Source organism: Bos mutus, chromosome 9 (genome assembly GCF_027580195.1).
Source record: "Bos mutus isolate GX-2022 chromosome 9, NWIPB_WYAK_1.1, whole genome shotgun sequence".
Lineage (NCBI taxonomy): Eukaryota > Metazoa > Chordata > Mammalia > Artiodactyla > Bovidae > Bos > Bos mutus.
This window is the reverse complement of record NC_091625.1, coordinates 28,594,374-28,613,650: the sequence shown is the minus strand read 5'-3', so window position 1 is coordinate 28,613,650 and position 19,277 is coordinate 28,594,374. Positions and strand designations below refer to the sequence as shown.

Below are 19,277 nucleotides of genomic sequence, written 5' to 3'. Positions count from 1 at the left end.
CACACACACATGCATATATATATATATATATATATATATATATATATATAAAATGTGTGTATATATACATTGATTGCATATGCAATTGGTATTGCATAGGATAGTAACAACAGACATGTAAGATGACTAATTGGGGTAGGGAGAGTCTTTCACTTGAAGATACACTATTTTGGGTAAAATTGTCAAAGTATTGCATTTAGAGCCTTGGTATGTTAGAGTATCTGTGTATTTCATAATTTTTCCAGGTGAATGTGTTTCAATTCCTTTACATATTATTTAATTTTAATACTTTATTACAGGTTAAAATACGTAAGGAGATACCAAAAGTGGTTAATATTCTCCTTGTTCTCTCTTAAATTCCTAACTAGAACTTTTCTTCTTTTTTTAAGTTCAAATGACATTATATTCATTACTTTTTTTCCCCTTTCACTCCATGCTGTCAATACTGCTTTTTAAGCTTGTTTTATTTCACATTGTATTAGGAACATATCTCCATAAGTACATCTGACTGGATCTTACACATTCTTTGTGAGAGCCATATAATATCCAGTAATATAATAGATATGATTTATTCAATCCTTCTTTTCTTGATGTACTTTCAGATTATTTCTAAGGCTGCAACAAACTTACCAGGGAATTAAAAGAGCCCAGTTAAGAATCACCTTGTGTATTCAGACGCTCTTCCCAGTGCTCTCTAAGTCACCGAAATCAGATGACTTCACTATAGGAAGCCTGTGGGGCTGGGATTGTCTTGTGGTGGAGCCTAACGTCCTGGTCACTCAGCATCAGTCACAGGCTCTGAAAGGAAGATGGTGCCCAGTGAGAGTTCAGAAATGGACCAAGGAAAGTTCTGCAGTAAAGTAACCTGTTGTTTGACCTTCTGCATATCCAGTTTTGTTTTGATCTTAAAATGGTAGTTAATGAGTATAACATTGACAAACTTAGATAGTTTTGTGATGGTCTTGTTTTCTAACACCAATCAACAAAAAAGGACAAATTTAGAAAGCCTATGTAGAAATAATAGTATAAAGGCAACTTTTGTTGCCTTTACAAGTACAAGGCAAGTACTTTGTACAAGTACAAAGGCAAAATTTGCATAGAAACGAATGAAAATGAAAACACAACAACCCAAAACCTGTGGGACACAGTAAAAGCAGTCCTAAGGGGAAAGTTCATAGCAATACAGGCACACCTCAAGAAACAAGAAAAAAGTCAAATAAATAACCTAACTCTACACCTAAAGCAACTAGAAAAGGAAGAAATGAAGAACCCCAGGGTTAGTAGAAGGAAAGAAATCTTAAAAATTAGAGCAGAAATAAATGCAAAAGAAACAAAAGAGACCATAGCAAAATCAACAAAGCCAAAAGCTGGTTCTTTGAAAGGATAAATAAAATTGATAAACCATTAGCCAGACTCATCAAGAAACAAAGGGAGAAAAATCAAATCAATAAAATTAGAAACGAAAATGGAGAGATCACAACAGACAACACAGAAATACAAAGGATCATAAGAGACTATTATCAACAATTATATGCCAATAAAATGGACAACGAGGAAGAAATGGACAAATTCTTAGAAAAGTACAACTTTCCAAAACTCGACCAGGAAGAAATAGAAAACCTTAACAGACCCATCACAAGCACGGAAATTGAAACTGTAATCAAAAATCTTCCAGCAAACAAAAGCCCAGGTCCAGACGGCTTCACAGCTGAATTCTACCAAAAATTTAGAGAAGAGCTAACACCTATCCTGCTCAAACTCTTCCAGAAAATTGCAGAGGAAGGTAAACTTCCAAACTCATTCTATGAGGCCACCATCACCCTAATACCAAAACCTGACAAAGATCCCACAAAAAAAGAAAACTACAGGCCAATATCACTGATGAACATAGATGCAAAAATCCTAAACAAAATTCTAGCAATCAGAATCCAACAACATATTAAAAAGATCATACACCATGACCAAGTGGGCTTTATCCCAGGGATGCAAGGATTCTTCAATATCCACAAATCAATCAATGTAATACACCACATTAACAAATTGAAAAACAAAAACCATATGATTATCTCAATAGATGCAGAGAAAGCCTTTGACAAAATTCAACACCCATTTATGATAAAAACTCTCCAGAAAGCAGGAATAGAAGGAACATACCTCAGCATAATAAAAGCTATATATGACAAACCCACAGCAAACATTATCCTCAATGGTGAAAAATTGAAAGCATTTCCTCTAAAGTCAGGAACAAGACAAGGGTACCCACTTTCACCATTACTATTCAACGTAGTTTTGGAAGTTTTGGCCACAGCAATCAGAGCAGAAAAAGAAATAAAAGGAATCCAAATTGGAAAAGAGGAAGTAAAACTCACTATTTGCAGATGACATGATCTTCTACATAGAAAACCCTAAAGACTCCACCAGAAAATTACTAGAATTAATCAATGATTATAGTAAAGTTGCAGGATATAAAATCAACACACAGAAATCCCTTGCATTCCTATACACTAATAATGAGAAAACAGAAAGAGAAATTAAGGAAACAATTCCATTCACCATTGCAACGAAAAGAATAAAATACTTAGGAATATATCTACCTAAAGAAACTAAAGACCTATATATAGAAAACTATAAAACACTGGTGAAAGAAATCAAAGAGGACACTAATAGATGGAGAAATATACCATGTTCATGGATTGGAAGAATCAATATAGTGAAAATGAGTATACTACCCAAAGCAATTTATAGATTCAATGCAATCCCTATCAAGCTACCAACAGTATTCTTCACAGAGCTAGAACAAATAATTTCACAATTTGTATGGAAATACAAAAAACCTCGAATAGCCAAAGCGATCTTGAGAAAGAAAAATGGAACTGGAGGAATCAACCTACCTGACTTCAGGCTCTACTACAAAGCCACAGTTATCAAGACAGTATGGTACTGGCACAAAGACAGAAATATAGATCAATGGAACAAAATAGAAAGCCCAGAGATAAATCCACGCACCTATGGACACCTTATCTTTGACAAAGGAGGCAAGAATATACAATGGATTAAAGACAATCTCTTTAACAAGTGGTGCTGGGAAATCTGGTCAACCACTTGTAAAAGAATGAAACTAGAACACTCTCTAACACCATATACAAAAATAAACTCAAAATGGATTAAAGATCTCAACGTAAGACCAGAAACTATAAAACTCCTAGAGGAGAACATAGGCAAAACACTCTCTGACATACATCACAGCAGGATCCTCTATGACCCACCTCCCAGAATATTGGAAATAAAAGCAAAAAAAAAAATAGTATAAAGGCAAAAGCAAAAACTTTCAAAATAGGAGTCAATAGCAATGAAAAATCTTGGAGCTCAGAATTTTTTTCTTTCATGTTGATGACCCATCCATCAGGCCACCTTTTGGAAGTTTTCTTTCAATATGCAAATTCTAACTCAAGACTCCTTTGACATATCCCATCTTACTAATCATAAAATATATAACATTTAAGTTTTTTAAAAAGTGTATCTTAGTATTCTTATATCTATTATTATCTTTAGTATTAAGATTTTGGACTGTCAGGACAGTAAGAATCAAGGTATTCATGGAGCTTCTCTTCCAAACTTAGCATGAAGATGCTTCCTAGAAATAAACAGTTGATTGTGGACATGGCTTCTCGTGTGATGTTAATTGGCTGAGGACAGAATGGGGGCCTGCACATGGGGTCTGTTCCCTAAATAATGTCAAGTGTTCCTCGCAAGCTGTAGGAAGTGATCTCTAATTGAAATTTGTCTATCATAAGGGTGGGGTGGGGGCACATGGATAACCAAAAGTTCAAGCCAGAAAGGAATACCTATGCAAAAACAGGGAATCTCTTTCTCTTTCAACACAAATGTATATAGAGTTGACCTTTAAACAACATGGAGGTTAGGGGCACCGACCACCATTCATCTGAAAACCTATGTATAATGTTACAGTCGACTCTCTGCATCAGCAGTTCTCCACCCCAGGATTCAACCAACCATGGATTGTGTAGCACTGTAGAACATATTAATTGAAAAAAATCCACATATAAATGGTCTTGTGCAGTTTAAACCTGTGTCATTCAAGGGTCAACTGTATATAATTTTTTCTATTTGAAAAGTAATGAAGGGCAGATTCGAAATGGGCTGTTGTATGGCTGTCTGTGTATATCACCAGAGTTTAGAAGGATAGTTTTGTAGTAATCCATGTCATCTTGCTTTCAGAATGAACCGAAACTGAATTTGCAACCTTGTGTGCTAGGTTAGCAGTTGTTCAACTTAAAATAAGTCACTTTTCTGAGCCCCAGTTTCCACACTCATATAGTGAGAGTTATTCCTCACTACTTCATTGGGTTATTGGGAGGTTTATCTGAGATAATACAGGTGAACATGTTTGTGCAGTATTGAATAAATTCTGGTTTCCTTCTTTTAAAACTCAAGAGGTCTTTCAATAAGATGATGTTTCTTGTTAGGACTAAAGGGGATACATAAGAGGTGGTGGTATAAATCAAACTTAGTGAGAGATGAATAATGATGCCAATAATCAGAATGTGGTTTTATAGTTAGAAAGAATTTCCATGTTCTTCATCTCATTTGTTCTTCACTAGAATCCTTTGAATCAGTCAGGCTCATTATATAGGTGAGGAACTGCAACTCAGAGAAATTAATTCAATTAACCAATATCATTTTGCGAGTCTAGCATGGAGTGTTCTCTTTGACTAATAGTCCAGTTACTTGATGTTGTCAATGCCAGACAATTGGCAAACACCCAACATTCAGAAGTCCAAAATAATGTCTGAAAATCTAGCATTGTTCTCAGCTTTACCATGATTCCTTTAGAGATGAGAACATCTGGGCCCACATGAAACTCCGTGTGCGTTTTTGGGGTGCTGTGAACCAAAGAAAGTGTGTTTCTGATATCAAACACACCATAATTTATGACTCTTCACTTCATGTTTACCAAATTCTGAATTGCAGTTAACTGATTGGAAAAGACTCCCTTCTAACTACAGTGAAAGGTTTGATTTGCTTCGTGTAGGTCAAGGTTCATCTATTTCGGCCATTAGGTGCCACAGATGAGTTTCTTCATCCGTTGGTTGATACTCTGCCCATTCTGTGTTAGGATGTTATCTATCCTAGCTTGTATATCCTTTCTTCTCCCCTTGGAATGTGCAAGTCCCCTAAAAATGGAGACAAAATCATTTCTGTGTACTCTCAAGGCCCAGCTGAGAGCCTAGCATTTAATGGGTTCTCAAAAAAAGAGAAAATTCCTGCTGCAGCTGCTGCTTTTGAGATACTATTCATTGTTGATGTCTTAGGAAAGTTTTCATTAGAAAACATATGAAAGAGAGGGCTCGTTTTAGAATAAGCAATGTCTGCCACCTCCCTCCCTCTGTAGGGAATGGTCTCCTGAGAATTCTTTCATAGAGGCATTTGCTAGGAAGATAAAAGATGCTTAGGAAGGTACTAGTAATTGCCATGTCCACTTGAAGGCAAGAAAAGGTAACACAGGTTCTACCCTCCCAAACACAAACATGAGACTGTCGAAAATTGTGCCTGAAGCTAGAGCAGATAGACAAACAGCTGCCACTGGGGTAAAAAGGCTTTGAGATAAAGTTCAATTTATTTCTAAAGAGAAAGAACAGAGTGTGTTTTGTTTGGTCCTTACAAATTATAGTGATTTGGTTTCAGCCTGAACAAGCACCACAAGCAAATACTGGCAGGCAGAGTCTCCATGGGAGTGGCCAAACAAATCGGTTTGCATTTCCTTCCAAGCCCTCATTTGGCTGATCCATCCATAGAAAAGCAGAACAAAAGGCAAGAGATTACTGCACACTAAAGCATCCAAGTGGCTCCTTTGGGCTCCGCAGTCATTTATAGCCATCTGGCTCCCTCTGAGGCCTTCCTGTTCCATTAGTGATTGTACAAATGTGCAGATAGAAGCCCCAGGACCTTGATGCAGGGTGCAGTCAGTGATTCGGTTCTCAAGGCTTCTGTGTTGTTGATGTAGCCATGGCTTTTAACCATTAGTGTGAACGTGGATCTTGGAATAGGCTCATCTTCATCTTCATGTGCACCTTCTATTTGTAGATGTTACTATGAGGACAGATTCACCCAAAATGACGGATGTGGAGCCTGTGGTCAACAATTTTGCGTCATCAGCACGGGCAGGTCGCCGAAATGCTGTCCCAGACATCCAAGGTTCAACGGCTGCAGGCGGGACCTTGGAGGAGTTGCCCGTCAAACTGGAAGCCCTATCCGTGAAGGAAGGTAACACTCAAAATCCTCTTAGAGTCAGTGGTAGTTATCTCTTCCTCATCATTTCCTCGGGAACAGTCTCCCTTTTAACTAGTTAAACTTGTTTACTAAGATCTCTCAGCTTTAAGCTAAGTAGATCTTTTCAGTGTTTCACAAAGTGGACTTCTCTCTTTAATCTCCTGGTGTAAATGTGGAAACTGAACATTTATTTCTTCATTAAATATGTATAGTTATGCACAGTGCTAGTGTTTGGGAATACAAAGGTAGACAATTATAATCCTTTCTTTCAAAATTTTTTGAGGTGCTCTCGAATAATTTTCCTTCTGCCATCTGTTGGCAAGTCACCATGGAAGCTTCTGCTCCATCGTGGTATTCTACAAGCTCTTCTATTTATCATATCTAAGAATACATTTATTATCAATTAGAGATAAGAACTTTAAGATGGGTGTTTGTATAAAGGTTGATCTTTCTCTGCTGCTGCTGCTAAGTCACTTCAGTCGTGTCCGACTCTGTGCGACCCCATAGACGGCAGCCTACCAGGCTCCCCCGTCCCTGGGATTCTCCAGGCAAGAACATTGGAGTGGGTTGCCATTTCCTTCTCCAATGCATGAAAGTGAAAAGTGAAAGTGAAGTCATTCAGTTGTGTCCAACTCCTAATGACCCCATGGACTGAAGCCTATCAGGCTTCTCCGTCCATGGGATTTTCCAGTACTGGAGTGGGGTGCCATTGCCTTCTCCGGATCTTTCTCTAACCAGTAGAAAAGTTGAATTCAGAAAAAGCAAGAACTATCAAACCCCTGTAGGAAAATCTTGAGTCTTTCACCCCATTGCTTATACACAGTTCTTAAAGCTTCTTGAGGTTCAGTTCAGTTCAGTTCAGTCGCTCAGTCATGTCGGACTCTTTGCGACCCCATGAATCGCAGCACACCAGGCCTCCCTGTCCATCACCAACTCCCAGAGTTCACTCAGACTCACGTCCATCAAGTCAGTGATGCCATCCAGCCATCTCATCCTCTGTCATCCCCTTCTCCTCCTGCCCCCAATCCCTCCCAGCATCAGAGTCTTTTCCAATGAGTCAACTCTTCGCATGAGGTGGCCAAAGTACTGGAGTTTCAGCTTTAGCATCATTCCTTCCAAAGAAATCCCAGGGCTGATCTCCTTCAGAATGGACTGGTTGGATCTCCTTGCAGTCCAAGGGACTCTCAAGAGTCTTCTCCAACACCACAGTTCAAAACCATCAATTTTTCGGTGCTCAGCCTTCTTCACAGTCCAACTTCTCATGTCCATACATGACCACTGGAAAAACCATAGCCTTGACTAGACGGACCTTTGTTGGCAAAGTAATGTCTCTGCTTTTGAATATGCTATCTAGGTTGGTCATAACTTTTCTTCCAAGGAGTAAGCGTTTTTTAATCTCATGGCTGCAGTCACCATCTGCAGTGATTTTGGAGCCCAAAAAAATAAATTCTGACACTGTTTCCCCATCTATTTCCCATGAAGTAATGGGGCCAGATGCCATGATCTTTATTTTCTGAATGTTGAGTTTAGTTCTTTGAAAATAAATATGACAATACTGTACGCCATTTTAGACTTCATAGTGGACTCCAGTTTGTGTGTAGATGTTTATTCCTAGTGGCAGTAAGGCAAGAGAGAGCTGGAAGGCTCCGTACTTCTACCCTATCCCGGCAGGAAAGTAAGAGGGAAGGACATTCTTTGCAGGAGGATCAGCTTGTATAAAGCTCTTAGAGTGGAATGAGATGGACATGTCAAGAAGCATTAAAGCTGGCCCCTGCAACTGGAGGACAGCAGGTGAGAAGGGAGGGTAGAGATGACATTGGAGAGTAAGCAAGGAATAGCTCTCTTAGGGCTTTAGAAACCTGGGTGAGTAAAGAGGATTTTCTTCTAAATGTGAGGGAGATGATATTCATGGTTGAATATTTGAATATCCACTTTGTTACGTGAAGAATGGATTGTAGGAGAGAAATAACAGATATAGTGGAGTTAGGAAGTGCACTCCCCATTAGGAAATCTTTGGGGGCCAAATTAAACATTCAGACTCATAAGACCACATTTGGTGCCAGTCTGCTCAAAAGTATACAGGTTTAGAAACCCAGTGGGCCAGAAGAGCCACATGACATCATCTCCTTCTGTGTGAGTCCTTGCAGAAGTCCATATAAGGAGTCATGGGGGCTAGTCTCTATGAATCCCTACCCCACCACTCACTGAGAACTCAGGTGCAAGGTGACAAGATCTGCACCAATGGGAGCAATGGTGGGTTAGAAGCCACATGTCCCAGGGAGTTAATACTTGCAGTTAAGTCCATGGACACTGCAAGAGACATGCTCAGTTACAAGAGTCATGACCCTTATGGAATCCCAGTACTATGGTTCCCTACCAGTTAGCATATAGTTTCTCTCAGTACAGGTGTATTTTACCATTTGGGTCATTTCTACCATACACTTACTAACCATGCTGACATTCCAACATAATCTGATTTCCAGGATAACAGAGCTAGAAAATTAATCTCAAGTAAAATTTCCCCTTAGAGAAGGAGAAAGGATTTGTTAAGCATTTACCCATGGAACAGTTGCAGAAATCTAGTGAAAGATGATGGCTTTGAATATGTTGTGAAGATGGATGGAATTGGGTGGGTTTGGGATATGTTTTATAGGCACAATTCATAGGACTTGATGATGAACTGATGTGGTAGAAATAACTACAAGTAATGAAGAAGAGAAATAGAGGATAATTCCTGGAGCAACAGGGTAGATGGTGATGCCATATACTGAGAAGAGCCAACATGGAAGAAAAGCAGTTTTAAGGGTTAGAGGAGTGATTTCTGCTTCCTCCATTGAGATGCCTATGAGACATCCAAGTGCTGTCAGCTGTACTTTCAAAATTGGTTCAGAAATCTGCCATTTTCTCCCTCAGAGGTCTAGTCACTTGTTATCCCTGTGACCCCATTTTCTGTCCTTTGTCTGCACAGTCCCCATGGCAGTTCTTTCCAGCACATTTCTGCCTTTGACCCTGATGTTTTCTCTGCTGGAATGCTCTTCTCCCTGCTACCCACCTAGCTAACTTCCTTACCTTCTCAGGTCTTGACTCACATGGCCCCTTCTCAGTGAGACATTCCCAGCCAACCCAGCCCCCAAGACTTCTTGACAATTTCTGTTCTTTAATTTCCTCGGTAGCTCTTGTAAACTTCCACATGCCACACATTTTACTCATTTTAGTTATTGTCCATATTTCTCATGAAGATTTCCTTGAGGGTTGGAATGTATAGTTTTTTCTTCACTGCTTGGTACATGTGTTCATTACTCAGTCATGTCTGGCTGTGATCACATGGACTGTAGCCTGCCCGGCTCCTCTGTCCGTGAAATTCTCCAGGCCAGAATACTAGAGTGGGTAACCCATTTCCTTTTCCAGGGGATCGTCCCAACCCATTGATCGAACCTGGGTCTCCTGCTTTGCAGGTGGGTTCTTTACCATCTGAGCCACCAGGGAAGTAGCATGTGCTTAATAAATATTTGATGAATGTAGTTTGGAGAACAGAATAGTCTGCTGCTGCTGCTAAGCCGCTTCAGTCGTGCCCAACTCTGTGTGACCCCATACACGGCAGCCCACCAGTCTACTCTGTCCCTGGGATTCTCCAGGCAAGAATACTGGAGTGGGTTGCCATTTCCTTTTTCATTTCAAAGATGCCCCTGATGATTTTGATAGGACCCATTTAGGAGAAGTAGTAGAAACAGTAGTCTTATTTTAAAATGATGACAGCCAAAGATATATTTTGAAGGGTAAAAAAAAAAAAAAACAGTAAGTGGAGGCCATTGTCAGTTTGAAGATCGCAGTGACTTGAGGAAATGAAGGAGCCAGGAGAAAGAGTGAAAGTCAGATGAAATGAGGAGCTTAGAGATGATCACAAGAGTGCTGTTGAGGCAGAAATAGATAGGATCCTGGATTATGAAGAAATTAGACCTGATCAGTGGAAGCAGCACCAGCTCCAAGGGTGAGCTGGCCTGGCAGCTGCTCAGGGCCCTCTCTGGGCTCAGGTGAGGCATACCCTTGGTTTTGTTCTATAGTTGTCATCTTGAAATTTTTTCATATTTTTTGAATAGTTCAGTTCAGCTCAGTCACTCAGTCATGTCCGACTCTTTGCGACCCCATGAATCGCAGCACGCCAGGCATCCCTGTCCATCACCAACTCCCGGAGTTCACCCAAACTCATATCCATCCAGTCAGTGATGCCATCCAGCCATCTCATCCTCTGTTGTTCCCTTCTCCTGCCCCCAATCCCTCCCAGCATCAGAGTCTTTTCCAATGAGTCAACTCTTCACATGAGGTAGCCAAAGTATTGGAGTTTCAGCTTTAGCATCATTCCTTCCAAAGAACACCCAGGGCTGATCTTTAGAATGGACCGGTTGGATCTCCTTCCAGTCCAAGGGACTCTCAAGAGTCTTCTCCAACACCACAGTTCAAAAGCATCAATTCTTTGGTGCTCTGCTTTCTTCACAGTCCAACTTTCACATCCATACATGACCACTGGAAAAACCATAGCCTTGACTAGACGGACCTTTGTTGGCAAAGTAATGTCTCTGCTTTTGAATATGCTATCTAGGTTGGTCATAACTTTTCTTCCAAGGAGTAAGCGTCTTTTAATTTCATGGCTGCAGTCACCATCTGCAGTGATTTTGGAGCCCAGAAAAATAAAGTCTGACACTGTTTCCACTGTTTCCCCATCTATTTCCCATGAAGTGATGGGACCAGATGCCATGATCTTCGTTCTCTGAATGTTGAGCTTTAAGCCAACTTTTTCACTCTCCTCTTTCACTTTCATCAAGAGGCTTTTGAGTTCCTCTTCACTTTCTGCCATAAGGGTGGTGTCATCTGCATATCTGAGGTGATTAATATTTCTCCCTGCAATCTTGATTCCAGCTTGTGTTTCTTCCAGTCCAGCGTTTCTCATGATGTACTCTGCATAGAAGTTAAATAAGCAGGGTGACAGTATACAGCCTTGACATACTCCTTTTCCTATTTGCAACCAGTCTCTTGTTCCATGTCCAGTTCTAACTGTTGCTTCCTGACCTGCATACAGATTTCTCAAGAGGCAGATCAGGTGGTCTGGTATTCCCATCTCTTTCAGAATTTTCCACAGTTTATTGTGACCCACACAGTCAAAGGCTTTGGCATAGTCAGTAAAGCAGAAATAGATGATTTTCTGGAACTCTGTTGCTTTTTCAATGATCCAGCAGATGTTGGCAATTTGATCTCTGGTTCCTCTGCCTTTTCTAAAACCAGCTTGAACATCTGGAAGTTCATGGTTCACATATTGCTGAAGCCTGGCTTGGAGAATTTTGAGCATTACTTTACTCACGTGTGAGATGAGTGCAATTGTGCGGTAGTTTGAGCATTCTTTGGAATTGCCTTTCTTTGGTATTGGAATGAAAACTGACCTTTTCCAGTCCTGTGGCCACTGCTGAGTTTTCCAAATTTGCTGGCATATTGAGTGCAGCACTTTCACAGCATCATCTTTCAGGATTTGAAATAGCTCCACCGGAATTCCATCACCTCCACTAGCTTTGTTCGTAGTGATGCTTCCTAAGGCCCACTTGACTTCACATTCCAGGATGTCTGGCTCTAGGTGAGTGATCACACCATCATGATTATCTGGGTCGTGAAGATCTTTTTTGTACAGTTCTTCTGTGTATTCTTGCCATCTCTTCTTAATATCTTCTGCTTCTGTTAGGTCCCTACCATTTCTGTCCTTTATTGAGCCCATCTTTGCATGAACTGTTCCCTTGGTATCTCTAATTTTCTTGAAGAGACCTCTAGTCTTTCCCATTCTGTTGTTTTCCTCTATTTTTTTGCATTGATCGCTCAGGAAGGCTTTCTTATCTCTCCTTGCTACTCTTTGGAAATCTGCATTCAAATGGGTATATTTTTCCTTTTCTCCTTTGCTTTTCACTTCTCTTCTTTTCACAGCTATTTGTAAGGCCTCCCCAGACAACCATTTTGCTTTTTTGCATTTCTTTTCCATGGGGATGGTCTTGATCCCTGTCTCCTGTACAGTGTCACGAACCTCATTCCATAGTTCATCAGGCACTCTATCTATCAGATCTAGTCCCTTAAATCTATTTCTCACTTCCACTGTATAATCATAAGGAATTTGATTTAGGTCATACCTGAATGGTCTAGTGGTTTTCCCTACTTTCTTCAATTTAAGTCTGAATTTGGCAATAAGGATTTCATGATCTAAGCCACAGTCATCTCCCGGTCTTATTTTTGCTGCCTGTATAGCGCTTCTCCATCTTTGGCTGCAAAGAATATAATCAATCTGATTTCAGTGTTGACCATCTGGTGATGTCCATGTGTAGAGACTTTTCTTGTGTTGTTGGAAGAGGGTGTTTGCTATGACCAGTGTGTTCTCTTGGCAAAACTCTATTAGCCTTTGCCCTGCTTCATTCCGTATTCCAAGGCCAAATTTTCCTGTTACCCTAGGTGTTTCTTGACTTCCTACTTTTGAATTCCTATCCCCTATAATGAAAAGGACATCTTTTTTGGGTGTTAGTTCTAAAAGGTCTTGGAGATCTTCCTAGACCCATTCAACTTCAGCTTCTTCAGCATTACTGGTTGGGGCATAGACTTGGATTACTGTGATACTGAATGGTTTGCCTTGGAAATGAACAGAGATCATTCTGTCGTTTTTGAGATTGCATCCAAGTTTTGCATTTTGGACTCTCTTGTTGGCCATGATGGCTACTCTATTTCTTCTAAGGGATTCCTGCCCACAGTAGTTGATATAATGGTCATCTGAGTTAAATTCACCCATTCCAGTCCATTTTAGTTCGCTGATTCCTAGAATGTCGATGTTCACTCTTGCCATCTCCTGTTTGACCAGTTCCAATTTGCCTTGATTCATGGACCTAACATTCCAGGTTCCTATGCAACATTGCTCTTTACAGCATTGGACCTTGCTTCTGTCACCAGTCACATCCACAACTAGGTATTGTTTTTGCTTTGACTCCATTCCTTCATTCTTTCTGGAGTTATTTCTCCATTGATCTCCAATAGCATATTGGGCACCTACCGACCTGGGGAGTTCCTCTTTCAGTATCCTATCATTTTGCCGTTTCATACTATTCATGGGGTTCTCAAGGCAAGAATACTGAAGTGGTTTGCATTCCCTTCTCCAGTGAACCACATTATGTCAGACCTCTCCACCATGACCCACCTCTCTTGGGTGGCCCCACATGGCATGGCTTAGTTTCACTGAGCTAGACAAGGCTGTGGTCCGTGTGATCAGATTGACTAGTTTTCTGTGAATATGGTTTGTGTGTCTGCCCTCTGATGCCTCTTGCAACCCATACCGTCTTACTTGGGTTTCTCTTACTTTGGACGTGGAGTATCTCTTCATGGCTGCTCCAGCAAAGCGCAGCTGTTGCTCCTTACCCTGGACGAGGGTTATCTCCTCACAGCCACCCCTCCTGACCTTGAACGTGGAGTAGCTCCTCTTGGCTCTTCTGCGCCCAGTGCTGTATTTTCAATTTGCACAGGGCTCTAACAGCCATAGCCAGTCCTGAGGACCATGTCTTCCATGGTCGTATGGGTAAAAGGAAAACATCTAGACTGCAGGGGTAATTTTACAGGTTTGGTGGCAGAAAGTTGAGCTTGTCTGATCTGATGGTTTTGATTTTTTTTTTTTTTCCCCTGTGAAGTAGAAAAGAAAATGAGATTAACTCTTGGCAGCAGAGGAGGTGGAAAGTATGAGGAAGCTGAGAGAGTGTGATCCAGCATCAGGAGATGGGGAAGGGCAAGATCAGTCTGCATCCCAACTGTGGCTTTGTCACTCACTAGCTCAGTGACTTTAGGCAAGTCACTTAACCTGCTTATGCTTCAAGAGAATGGTCTATAAATGGAGATTGTAATAATACCTTTGAAGGTTGCCTGGCACATAATATTCTGGAGAATAAGAGAGAAAAGTAACTAGGAGGCAGACCCATACATCTTTTCTTTGTGTATTCTCTACGTCTACATGGACGGCAAAGAAGTATGTCCTAATCAAGTAGAAAATGACTAGGATGCATAAAGGAAAAACTGACTGTTTTTTTCCCCAATATAGTACAAAGTAGATTTCAATATATTCTCTGTGTGATGAAAATTTATCTGTTTTTCAGATGTGAAAAAGAAAGATGAAGAAACAGCACAAGATCAATTGGAAAAGCCCAAAGATGAAGGAAAATGAAGGCTCATTACCTATCAAAAGTGCTGAGTTTCTGCACAGTCAGAGATTTAGTGGCCCTGCTTTCCTGAGATGTTTGATCTGGTAGTAACTATGGTAACATTGCAGCCCTAAGCAACGTGTGTGTAGTGGATAATTTTGTTGTGATGCTACTCACTTGGATTACAACCATGATGTCCAATGTAGGTTATTAAAAGGCAGATTACTTCCAAACTGCACCCAAGAGAGAGGTTAAGGATGTATGATCATTTAAATACATATCTTTTATCTATAAACCTAGCTAAATCCACTGTTCTCTTTTGGATTTCTTAAGCCAGATATATTTTAAATTCCATTTTTATGGTAACAGGAAAACCATTTCTTGGTAAATATAAACCAAACACTATTAATTTAAAACTGTATGGGGTTTGTAAGAAATTGTGTATTTTGGTGAGAAAAGTAATGGATTATTCAAAAAAGGATAGATAAAAGTATGTTTTTATCCAAAAATGAACCTTTCCCCCCCAAACCTTAAACAGATTTGGAAAAATAGTAGAAGTTTGACAGCTCAAACATCTCTAGAAAATTTTTGTCTGATGTATTTTGCTTCTAGTCTAAGCATACTGTGATTTTTCATGTGGACTCTTAAAATGGAAAATCTGTGATGAATAGTTTATATGAAATATGCCTATTAAATGAATCTCACTATCTTCCTTAATTTCAGTGTGCATATGTGTGTGCGTATATTTTTCTTTAATGTGAATTACACAGAACACTTTACTAGTTGCTTTGTACTGTATTTTCTTATTTTCAGGGCTTTTGTGTATATGACTTGTTTCTTAAATAATTTCCTCAGGAATGCCGACCTTAATTTTTATATCTTTCCTAAACTAGCTGACATAATAATAAGCACTTAAGTGTTTAGTGAATCGTACAGGCAGAAATCGCAAAATACTTGCTTTTAATATATATTTAATTATATATTTTAAGAGGAATGAAACCAAAACCAAAGCTTTAGTAAATTTTGATTTATTAGATATTTTAGGAGAATCATAGAATTCTGAATTTTTAGAGAAAATCTGACTAATGGATTTATTTTTATTTTCAGATCTATCTGCATGCAGTATTTTATTTGATTGTTGACTTAGGCCATGTCTGTATACAGTAATCAAATAAACTCTTTCACTATTAAAGAAACTTATTACCGACCCAAGTCTTCTTCATTTTATCTCCTACAGTGTAACAGATGGAATATGGTGACATTTTAATGAGGGAAGTGAATAGTCTGCAATATAAAACACCTCCCACTTCTCATTTCATTGACAAAGTTCATCTTTAAATCTGAGAATACAACAAAGGGGTAGATTTCAAAGAATCTGGTTGTTTTAAGTTCTTAAACATACATTTTTCTTTAAAAAATAATCAAAAGTAATCTCTTAGATGTGGTGCTAATTTTACATTCAATAAAATGTTTTAGAGCTGTAAAAATTAGGTTTCTGGAAGTTATTTAATGACATGATATTATATTGTCAGTATAAAGAGGAATTTGGAGAAGGAAGTGGCAATGCGCTCTACTATTCTTGCCTGGGAAATCCCATGGACAGAGGAGCCTGGTGGGCTAGAATCCATGGGGTCTTGAAGAGTTGGACATGGCTGTGTGACTAAGCCCTGCACACAAACGGGGGTTAGGGTGGAGTTTTCAAGTTGGGGGAGTGACAGTTTGGCCTTCTGAGTACCTTTGGTAACATCTGGAGTGTTTCTGGCTTCCGCTTGTAGGGGAAGGGGCAGGGAGAGAATGTGCTGCTGGCATCTAGTGGGCAGAGCCAGGGATGCTGCTAAACTGCTCAGTCCTACAGGGCAGACCCTCACAGCAAAGAATTATCTGACCACAAGTGTCAGTAGCACTGAAGTTGAAAAATAAAACTGTCAAGTGCGTGGATTTTGGATTCGGATGACCCGGGTTTGAGTTCTAGCTATATGATCTTGGGCATGATTTACATCATGTCTCTAAGTTTTATCTTCTTGGAATGGCATTAGTAATAGTATATAATTTATAGGATGCTATATATATATATATATATATATATATATGTATGTATGCTAAGTTGCTTCAGTCATGTCCAACTCTTTGTGACCCTGTGGACTGCAGCCTCCCAGGCTCCTCTATCCATGTGATTTTTCAGGCAAGAATACTGGAGTGCCATTTCCTTCTCCAGGGGATCATCCCAACCCAGGGATGGAATCTGTGTCTCCTATATCTCCTGCATTGGCAGGCAGATTCTTTACCACTAGCACCACCTGGGAAGCCCCTTATAGGGTGAATGGAAGCAATAAAGTATGTGGGGCACTTGGCTAATGCCTGGCAAAGAATAATTATTCAATACATATTAGTTCGGAGAAGGCACTGGCAACCCACTCCAGTACTCTTGCCTGGAGAATCCCATGGCAGGAGGAGCCTGGTAGGCTGCAGTCCATGGGGTCGCTGAGGGTTGCACACAACTGAGCGACTTCACTTTCACTTTTCACTTTCATGCATAGGAGAAGGAAATGGCAACCCACTCCAGTGTTCTTGCCTGGAGAATCCCAGGGACGGGGGAGCCTGGTGGCTGCCGTTTATGGGGTCGCACAGAGTCGGACATGACTGAAGTGACTTAGCAGCAGCAGCACCAGCAGCAAATATTAGCTATCACCATCATCATTTTTATTCTAGATGTTTTTGCCATTATTTTCCGGTATTGGAGGTGGATTTGTTAACTTGGCTATCCTCTGCTTTCCCCTATGATTTCACAAGCATTCTCAATCTTAGAACTGGGAGAAGACACTCTGATGGAAATTGACAATTCATGATAATTACCACATTAGTGCCTATTCAGTCATGCTAATGAACCATTGACAAGTGATGAGTATTACCCTTTAACAATGAGTCACCTCCCTAGTGTTTTATGACAGTTACTGACACAAAACAGAGTTTTGAGTCAGTATTTAAATGAGTAAGTGTTCCATGAAAATGTACAAGAGAAAAAGGAACAGATCTTGAGTCAGAGTATTTATCTCTCATTTAGAAGATATTTTTTTCTCATTTAGAAGACAGAAATGAAGCCATGTCCCTCCTCATTGTTATTAGTAATGACACATATTCTTAGTCACGTATGTCCTAAATCACTTTTTCATTACAAAACACATACAAATCTCTCATTTTATGCACATAATATTTTATCTTAGATGAGGTATCAAGCTTGTTGAATATTTGCCAATGAAAGGGTTTTTTGGCTGAGAAGGAATCCAGATAAAGAAGAATTCGAGAGGTCAGTGGTAATTTAAAGACAAAATTGAATTTACCAACCAACTTTAAAAAAAAAATCAAACTATTTCTGGGAGCCTATAGTATTTTGTCATAGCAAAGTCACTTTAAACAAAGCCCCTAGTTGGGGCTCATTCAAGAAAGTCTCCGTGCTCATTTTTGCTATTGTCTCTTTACAAGCCACTTGCTCTAGTCAATAACTGTATAAAGTCTTAATGAATACTGTCAGAGAAACCAAGACAAAAGGGGATAATAAAGCTAGAAAGAGACTATCTGGAAACTTGACTCTGTACATAGGAGGAGAAAGAACAAAAACCATTCTGCGTCATGTGCCCAGAGATTTTGTGCGTGTGTGTGTGTGATCTGGACTGGAAAGGTTTGAACCTTCTCAGAATGAGAGTGACTACAAGGGGAGGTATCTTATTTGCGAAAGGCAACACAGCATTAACTTTCAGTGTTACTAGCTGTGGTGGCTTGGGTAGATGATGGAGAGAGAGGAGAGAAGAATTACTGGCGCACACTGGCTCGTTGCCTCATCTGTGGAATCTGACACCTCTAGTTCAAATTACAGCTCTCCCACGTGTGCTCATGACTTTAGTTATTTTCCTCTCTGTCTTTCAACTTCCTAACTGTATAAAATGGCAAATTATTATGAGATTTAAGTGGTAAACTGCTAAGGAAAATGCCTGACACATACCAAAGCTTATTCTTAATTGCTGTTATTAATTGCATGAGCATAAAGGGTGATGGAGACTTCAAGGTAAAACCCTAGGTCTTATTGGTTCTTTCTTTGTTGTTTACCAAAGTAGATTTTTCTGCTAATCCTTCACTCTCTTTTCTGTCCACCAGCAGTACCTAGTTAGCTAAACCTAGGAATGATAACTAGAATGCACTCCATTTTTTTTCCAGACTTACTAATGATAACTCGCAGAACATTAAAATCTGCAGCTTATTAAAAATGGAAGCTTTGACTCAAACAAAGAGCTAGAGAATGTATTGTTACTGTTAAAAGCCTAGAACAGATTTCTCGTTGAGCACACGGTGATAGGAAAAATTATCATTATAGCCATCCTTTGAGTGACTGGTGATTACTAAGCACCCTTGCCGACCCTTTTGAAGCTTCATAATAATGGTGATACAAAAATGGTTCATGATGTTTCTCATATTCAGATGAAGAAAATGGATTCAAGAGGGCCTTTAGGAATTCAAGAAAATGACAACTGTGACCTTGGATAGGGCTCTCAGGACCAGCATATGCTTTTCCTATACTGCTCTCAATGGCCCTTTTGCCTCAGACCATCGCATCCACAAGTTTCATTAAATTTGTGGAAAATGTCATTGATAGTTTGATAGGGATTGCAAAGAATCTGTCCATTGATTTGGGCCATAGAGTCATTTTCACAGTATTGATTCTTCTAATCCAAGAACATGGGGTATCTCTCCATCTGTTTGTGTCATCTTTGATCTCTTTCATCAGTGACTTAAAGT

General features: G+C 39.7%; 1 protein-coding gene across 4 annotated transcripts in view; it reads left to right on the top strand.

The window, feature by feature from the left end:
• PKIB (cAMP-dependent protein kinase inhibitor beta) overlaps nucleotides 1-15,702 on the top strand; it is a 122,761-nt gene extending 107,059 nt beyond the window's left edge. For 3 of the 4 annotated variants that reach the window (XM_005890113.3, XM_070377107.1, XM_070377106.1), the window contains 2 exons: nucleotides 6,106-6,285; nucleotides 14,445-15,701. In XM_005890113.3, the coding sequence (XP_005890175.1) occupies nucleotides 6,114-6,285; nucleotides 14,445-14,512 (240 nt within the window). In that variant the 5' untranslated portion in view covers nucleotides 6,106-6,113 and the 3' untranslated portion in view covers nucleotides 14,513-15,701. Of the gene's footprint in view, nucleotides 1-6,105; nucleotides 6,286-14,444 lie in introns of all 4 variants that reach the window. The other variant, XM_070377108.1, reaches the window with a different exon arrangement.
• The last annotated feature ends 3,575 nt before the right edge of the window (nucleotides 15,703-19,277 follow it).